Source organism: Prunus dulcis, chromosome 1 (assembly GCF_902201215.1).
Source record: "Prunus dulcis chromosome 1, ALMONDv2, whole genome shotgun sequence".
Lineage (NCBI taxonomy): Eukaryota > Viridiplantae > Streptophyta > Magnoliopsida > Rosales > Rosaceae > Prunus > Prunus dulcis.
In genome coordinates this window covers 33,545,979-33,554,381 of record NC_047650.1, presented here as the reverse complement: position 1 = coordinate 33,554,381, position 8,403 = coordinate 33,545,979, and the positions used below count along the sequence as shown (strand labels likewise).

Here is an 8,403-nt window from a genome sequence, read left to right as displayed (position 1 = left end):
GGCTCGAGTCGACTTGGTGTCATCGAGACCTGCCGGCGGATCAGGCTGATCATAGTCCCCTGATTTCGCCAGTTTGCGGCTCGGGTAGACTGCGTGTCGCCCGAGACCTGCCAGGGGAATTGACGGATTTTCAGGGGTACACTTAGGTGGTAGTTTTAAAGTAATTTGAGCACTTTTATGCAGCTATTGTTTTCAATCATCTTATATCAGTTTTCTCAATATACGTGCATGTTTTATCTCTTCATATAATTGTTCAGCTTTACGAATCTATATACATACTGTTATATATATATATATATATATATATATTTAGAGGAATACTTTATATTAAACACAGGTGAACTTTAGCTTTACTTATCAAGTTATTTTTACTATGGGGGTTATTATGATTATAAACTGTTTTCAAGAATCTTATGTTTGGTCCACTCACATTTTCAACCTGTTTTTCGCCCCCAGGCCGTAGAAGTGCGCAGGATCCACCACCGGGCCATCCCTAGCTTCCGCCCCACCAAGTAAGGTAGAGTTTTGTGGAAAAATCCTTGAAACCCTGTGAACTTTAGAAATTGCTCTGATATCTAGTTTTAGTGGTAAACTGAAGCTGGCAAATATTTGGTTATCCGATTCTGGCAGTTGGTGTGGGTTTATTTGATTGTTTAACAGGTGAAAAAATTTGGGTTTGGTCAAAATACAGGGGAGACTCTGCCGAATTTTCGGCAGAAGTCTAAGGGAAATTTTAAACAGCTTTTGAAATGAGAAGGGTAAAAAGGTCATTTGTGCCCGACATTCGCCAAGTGTCGGACACGCACAGGACTTGGCTCGAATTCTAAAGTGGAAATTGGGTCGGGTCCTGTCATTACATGCCCCTTTATTTTTTTTAAAATATTTTTTACTATCACATACAAGGGAGTGTAAGTGTAAAAAAGAGGGGTGAGAACATACAATTGCCAACAAAATGAGTGTAAGTGAGGAGTGGGAAAATTAGCTCCCCCTTCCCTTCCAATCTCTTATGTGAAACTTCGTGTGGCCTTTTTCAACTCAGAGTAACTGAATCTTCTGAATCCAGTGGCAGCATGGATGTAACCTTAAGCAACCACGTCTGAATCTTCTTAAACCACACAATAGAGATACAAAAAGTCTCAACCCCTCCCAATCCACACGTATCTCCACGTCACCCAATATATGTTGTTTATACGTTTGGCTTGAAAATTTGCCACACGTACGAGGACGTGTAAGGAGTTGGGCTACTCCCTTAATTTTCAATTGGAGTGGAACGAATTTGAACGTATAGGAACGAATTTGAATTAAAACACCAGTCCCATAAACCGTATAGGAACGAATTTGAATTAAAACCCTGTAGTTAAAGAACGAACATATCTTTAAACAGAGTTACCCAAATAGCAGCATATCATGCTTACAAAAACGGAGCTATCCTAAACCCTGTAACAAAATAACCAGCATATCCAAATACTGATTTTCAGGGTTTACCAACTAATTTTTAATAACCAAACAGAAAACCTTATCAAAAGAAATCATATAGTATTTTAATAACTAAATTGTTTAACCTGATTTCATCAAAATAATAACACAATCAAATCAACATGTCAATAACTTTGGAATTTTATCTCAACAGATTCAATTGCCTCTCACCTCTCTGACGTATAAGCAATCATTGAAGCAAAGAAGCGAAGATAACTTTCAGGTTAATGTTTCTTCATTTTGATTTATTGACTTTTTTTTTCTCTTGTGTTGCCTCAAAATTCCTTCACAAAATTCGACTTGGCTATACTACTACGTGTTTTCTGCTCTCTTTCCTTCTGTTTTTTTCCCCTTGATTTAATCTCAGTCTTCCATGAAATTTTGATTGTTTCAGGAGATCTTGGGTACGAAATCCAAATACGAGAAGCGGTCGTTCAGCCAAATTGTTTAACGATTCTTCGCTTTAAAGGTATAATTCATGATTGCCTCTCTATTCCTTATACTCTTACTATTTTTTTGGTACTGATTTCTTTATTTTTGTTATGTTTGTTTGCTCATCATTTCTGCATTTTCATGTTTGTATATTTCTTTTCTTCCATAACTTTATACACATTTGATGTAATTTCATAACTCGCAGCATCGCGCGGATCCTTTTGCTAGTAATACATCTATAGCTTTCAAAATGGGAAAACAGAAAGGTAAAAGTTAAAGATGACTTTTGTGTTACAGTTTACAGGAACAGAACATGAAGAAACTATATTGGGAACCAGCCTTTAAGACCATGACAACTGACAGTTGAAAGAAGATAAAAATAAACTATATTTAGATGTGATATGTAGTGCTTAATAATACCATGACAATGGATCCAGGACAGCAAGCCATCACTCACTGTTGCACTCTAATGAGATTCGTCTTTCTCAAGCTGCAGAAGCATCTCAATGACTTGGCTCATGGTAGGCCTTGCATCTTTGTCTTCCTCTACACAATGTAAAGCCACTTCCAACAAAATCTCCATCTTTTTCGAATCATAATTACCTTCAAAAGAAGGGTCTATGATCTCTCCCATCCTCGATGCAATATCAGTAGTTCCATTTACCTTGTCCCTGACCCACGTGATCAGCCTTCTCTGCTCACCATCAATGGCATCCACGCCCATTGTCGGGTTCTTCCCAGTCACCATCTCCAACACAACAATCCCATAGCTGTATACATCCACTTTTGATGTAATGGGTAGATTGTACACCCACTCTGGAGCAATGTAACCCCTGGTTCCTCTTATCCTTGAAAAACTTGAATTTTTAAGGCCGCCCCTGTTGAATAGCTTGGAGAGGCCAAAATCTGCTACTTTTGGTTGGTAATTAGAATCTAAGAGTATGTTTTGAGGCTTAACGTCACAGTGTAAAACCCACTCCAAGCACTCCTCATGCAGATAAGCAAGGCCTTTTGCTGTGCCCACAGCAATCTCAAACCTCTTTTTCCAATCAAGCACATTGGAAGACAAATTTTGTGCCAAGGATCCATGTTCCATGTACTCATAAACAAGAAGCCTGTGCTTTCCCTCTGAGCAAAATCCCCACATCTCTATCAAGTGCATATGGTTCAGCCTCCCAATGGTATTAGCTTCACCTAGAAATTCAGCTTCTCCTGGGTCAGCCCCATTAAGCGTCTTAATTGCTGCAACTCTTTGATCAGCCAATACACCTTTGTACACAATTCCTCCTGCTCCTCTTCCGATCTCTTCACTGAAACCCCGCGTCGCCTTCTTCAGCTCCCCGTAGCTGAATCTTTTGAACCCTGTTGCAGCAAGTACGTAGCCCTGCATATCCTCATTGGAATTTGGCCTGGTACTACGTAATAATCCCAAAACCAAAAGAATACAAATGATCTCAAACCCTCCAACTCCACAGGCAAACCACAATAGGAACTTCACTGAACCAGTTACACTGGTTTTTACGTAATTTCTATCTAGACCAACTGCTGTCCCTAGGCAATTTAACCTATACTCTTCTTGGGGCTTCTGGTAAGATAACAAATGGTTTTTGGGCACTCTCAAATACAAGTCTCCAAAAAAGCTGGGTGATCTGTATCCATTGAGCAACACCGTCTTCGGGTAACAGCTATAAGTCGGTCTGCCAGGGATACGAGAGTACTGAAAACCTTTGCAGTTGCATAATTTCAAGCACAAGTTCTCACAATCCTCGTAGGTGTAATTCGTGAAGTAGCCATAATCATACCCAAAAAACTCAAGCTTTGAAAGTTTAAAGAAAGTGGACTCACCTTTGGTGCAAGTGTAATTATATTGAGGCTCACAACCATAATTCCAATCAGTATGGTTGATCAAACGGTAACCTGGAATGCAAGAGCATTTCCTACCACGACCAGGATCATAGCTACAGACGCTATTAACTCCACAAACGCCATGAATCTTACATGGATCAGAAATGACTTGCCCTGAAACAAGCCATTTGTCTCCGGGCTTTTTCCAGCTATACAACCGAACATTTCCATCAGAATCAACAGTCAATCTTCTCTGTGACTTCGCACCATAATCAGCTGCCATTAGTGTATATTTATCGGATGAAGTAAAATTTCCCAATGAATCTAGCACTGCAATTCTACTGCTATTGTCTGTGGACCTTCCAGCATCCTGGCCTGCAAGCCATGGCTCAAACCAATAGACACTTGAAGTCTGAAGGCCATCATAGAGTAGACGGAGGAGGTTGTCATTGTCGAAGAAAAGCTTATAGAAACCAGAGGAGAAGTTGCTCTGGCTTCTCATGGAGACAAGAATTGTGTTTCTGGTGAGTGGTTGGTGCGGAAGAAGGGTATCAGTTGGGAACTCAAAGCTTTGCCATAAAACAAAATGATCCGACTTCTGTAAAACCAGGTTACCAGAATTTTGTAAGGTTAAGTGCACTGGAGAGAGTGAAGTGGTGGTTGTGGCCCAAACATTGGACTGACCAGCATCAGTTAAGATGAGATTACCAGTTTTTAGGAGGGAGAGCTTTGAGCGTTTCCCATTCACCGGTTGGTCTCGGTTGGCCATCCAAACTATTGTGCGGTTTTGGTAGTGGTCAGATGATGAAGGCTCGGTGAACCAAATGGCAAAGCAAAATGAGTTGTTGCCGACTTGGTGAAAGCCAGCAGTGAAAACACCATCAGCTGAAACTAACACATCTTCTGGTTTCTCAACAGAGAGGGAGGAGCCTCTGCTCAAACTCAAAGAGTCGGAGGTTGAAGACAAAGGTGGAGAATGAATGGCCAGAGAGAGAAGAAAAATGAGAAACAGAGTACCCATTGGAAATGAAAGGGGGGCTTTGGCTGCTACAGAGGCATTTGCAGAAGTAAAATACTAGTGTGCATTTGACTTTCTTCAATTGGGTTGCCGCCGGAGACCAAGGTTGAGGAAAATTGGAAGCATCCAATAAACACGCACTTTTCTACCGCCCTAAACACGCACTTATTATATATATCCAATTCAACTACCGCCATAAATACGCTTCCATTATTTGATAGATAAAGTTAAATCAACCCACCCGATACTCGTTAGAAAACCTGCATAAACAGAGCCCCCTCTTTACCCAAAAAAAGAAAAATAAAAAAGAGAAACAGACCATAACATATTTAACATGGGGCTGTCATTGTTTTGTAGGACCACAGCTATAAAGATTTTTACTTACTGTTGGGCTGACGGAGACCAAGACCAATACATACGGTGGTAGAAGGAGTTCCTAACTGGGCTCATCTGAGACATCCGGGTCAGACAGGTTATGTTTCATCTTCAAGCCGTAAGACTGGTTCTTTCTAGCGATGGCCTCCCTGGTCCACCAGAATGACTTTCCTTATTTTTTGTCTTGCCTTGTTTTGGTGTTGCTGTTTTTTTGGGCGCCGGTCCTTGTTCTGTTTGTTTTGTGGCCTGCTTTGGCTTTTAAGGAAGTTTTCTTCGACCCAAAAAGAGAGTCATTGTTTGAATGATCCAAAATTCCTCAATTATTTCGTTCATTAGTGTGAACTGAGAAGTTGCATACATATTGCAAAGAAAGAAAGACTTAAACAAAAGTACTAATATCATATTTGCTGCTGAGCAAAGCTGAGCACCTTAGACATTCCAAGCACCACACAAAAGCCTCTCAACCTCGTAAGATCCAAACGGCTTGCCCAACGGTGTTACCCTTAATCCTTGTCATGGTGCAGAAGCATCTCAACAACTTGTCTCATGGTTGGTCTTGCATCTTTGTCTTCCTCTACGCATTGTAAAGCGACCCTCAGAAGAATTTCCATCTTCTCCACATCGTATTCACCTTCAAACGAGGGGTCCATGATCATTCCCATCTGTGGTCCAATAGCACTAGTTCCATTTACCTTCTCCCTAACAGACATGATCAGTCTTCTCTGCTCCCTGTCAATAGCATCCACGCCCTTTGTCGGGTTCTTTCCGGTTACCATCTCCAACACAACGATCCCGTAGCTGTATACATCCACTTTGGATGTGATAGGCAGATTGTAAACCCACTCTGGAGCAATGTAACCTCTGGTTCCTCTTATCCTTGAAAAGCTCGAATTCTTAAGCTCCCCTCTGTTAAATAGCTTGGAGAGGCCAAAATCTGCCACCTTTGGTTGGTAATTCGAGTCCAAGAGTATGTTTTGAGGCTTGACATCACAGTGTAAAACCCACTCCAAGCACTCTTCATGCAGATAAGCAAGACCTTTCGCTGTGCCTACAGCAATCTCAAACCTCTTCTCCCAATTAAGAACATTGGAAGACAAATTGTGTGCCAAGGAACCATGCTCCATGTACTCATAAACAAGCAGCTTTCGCTTTCTTTCTGAGCAGTATCCCCACATTTCTATCAAGTGCATATGGTTCAGCCTCCCAAGGGTGCTAGCTTCAGCTAGAAACTCCGCTTCTCCTTGAATAGCTTCATTAAGCAACTTAATTGCTGCAACTCGTTCATCAGCCAATACACCCTTGTACACAATTCCTCCGGCACCTCTTCCAATTTCTTCACTAAAACCCCGTGTCGCCTTCTTGAGCTCCGCATAGCTATATCTTTTGAACCCAGTTGCAGCAAGAAGGTATCCATCATGCATATCCTGCTTGGAACTTTTCCGGGTTCTACTAGTTAACAAACCGAAAAACAAAAGGAGACAAATGATCTCAAACCCTCCCAATCCACAGGCAAACCACAGCAGGAATTTTACTGGCTTACTAACATGCTTTTTTACATACTGCCGGTCAAGATAAATAACTCTGTCTGTGCAATTAAGCCCAAATTGTTTTAGGTACTTCATGTCAGAGTGATTTGAGAAGAGATAGGCTTTAGGCAATCTTAGATAAAGGTATCCTTGTAAATCCGATCTGCGACCACTTCGTAACTGCGTCTTCGGGTTGCAGTTATAAACACCACTTCCACTGTCAAATGTGTATTGGAACCCCCTGCAGTTATACAGGTCCAAGCATACGCTCTCGCACTCTCCATAGGTGCGATTTTGGTAGGAGCTATAATCGTAACCAGAGAACTCAACTTGAGAAAGTTTTAGGAAACTGGACTCATTAACTTTGGTGTAGGAGTGGTTGAATTGTGGTTCACACCCAAAAGACCAATCAGTATGATTTATAATCTGATATCCTGGAAGGCATGAGCATTTTCTACCAAAACCAGGGTCATAGCTACACACGCTGTTTGCTCCGCAAATCCCATGGATCATGCAAGAATCCGAGATGGCCTGCCATGAAACTACCCATTTCTCTCCTGAATTTTCTCGACTATACAATCGAACATTACCATCAAAATCAATCCTCAGTCTTCTCTGCCGCTTTGCGCCATAATCGGCTGACAGAAAAGTCAAGTTGTCTGATGAGATAAAACTGCCTAAGGAATCAAGCATGGCATTTCTGCTGTTGTTGTAGGTGGACCTTGCATTATCCCAACTCACACGAGAAGGGTCGGGCCAATAAACACTGGAAATCTCGAGACCGTCGAAAAGAAGACGAAGAAGGTTGTCACTGTCGAAGAACAGCTTATAGAAACCAGAGGAGAAGTTGCTCTGGCTTCTGGTGGAGATAAGTGTTGCTTTTCTGGTGAAGGGTTGGAGTGGGAGGAGGGTATCAGTTGGAGAATCAAAGCTTTGCCATAAAACGACACTCCCCGAGTGAAGTAAAACCAGATTACCAGAGTTTTGCAGGCTCAAGTGAGCTGGTGAGAGGGAAGTAGTGATTGTGGCCCAAACAATGGACTGACCAGCATCAGTTAAGATGAGGTTACCAGTTTTTTGGAGGCAGAGCTTTGAGCGTTTTCCGTTCACCGGTTGGTCACGATTGGCCATCCAGACAACGGTGCGGTTTCGATAGTGGTCGGAGATTGATGGCTCTGTGAACCAAATGGCAAAGCAAAATGAATTGTTGCCCACTTGGTGGAAGCCAGCAGTGAAAACACCATCAGCTGAAACTAAAACATCTTCTGGTTTCTCTACGGAGAGGGAGGAGCCTCTGCTCAATGAGTCGGAAGTTGAAGAAGAAAGTGGAGAATGAATGGCCAGAGAGAGAAGAAAAATGAGAAACAGAGTACCCATTGGAAATGAAGGGGGCACTGGCTGCTACGGAGGTATTTGAAGAAGTAAAATACTAGTCTGTAGCAGTAGGACCACGCCCCCAACAAGGTTTTGAATGTCTTCGATTGGGTTGACGGAGAACCAACGCTGGGGAAAATTGGAAGAATCCAACTGCCGCACTAAATACGCCTCCATTATTTAATAGATAAAGTTAAATCAACCCACCCGATACTGAAGCCAAATCACGCTTGTCAACAATTTTCCGCCCTTAATTATCGTAGGATTGCTAGGAAATTAAAACCTACCCAAATGGTAAGGGAGGGTACGATATGTTCTGGTTCGGTTTCCTCCAATATAACCCAAAAAAAGAAAAAT

At 41.9% G+C, this 8,403-nt stretch overlaps 2 protein-coding genes across 3 annotated transcripts; both read right to left on the bottom strand.

The window, feature by feature from the left end:
* Positions 1–2,172: 2,172 nt before the first annotated feature.
* On the bottom strand, positions 2,173–4,881 carry LOC117628359 (putative receptor protein kinase ZmPK1). 2 transcript variants are annotated; one of them, XM_034360797.1, is made up of 2 exons: positions 3,328–4,881; positions 2,173–3,213 (listed from the first exon to the last, which is right to left on the bottom strand). In XM_034360797.1, the coding sequence occupies exons 1-2, from the start codon at positions 4,772–4,774 to the stop codon at positions 2,375–2,377; spliced, it is 2,286 nt and encodes a 761-aa protein (XP_034216688.1). In that variant the 5' UTR covers positions 4,775–4,881; the 3' UTR covers positions 2,173–2,374. The 2 variants fall into 2 exon arrangements, with proteins under 2 accessions (XP_034216688.1, XP_034216680.1); XM_034360789.1 differs by having other exon boundaries at positions 2,173–4,879.
* Positions 4,882–5,469: 588 nt separating this feature from the next.
* LOC117628323 (putative receptor protein kinase ZmPK1) lies at positions 5,470–8,348 on the bottom strand. The gene has a single exon (XM_034360745.1). The coding sequence runs from the start codon at positions 8,047–8,049 to the stop codon at positions 5,650–5,652; it is 2,400 nt and encodes a 799-aa protein (XP_034216636.1). The 5' UTR covers positions 8,050–8,348; the 3' UTR covers positions 5,470–5,649.
* Positions 8,349–8,403: the final 55 nt, after the last annotated feature.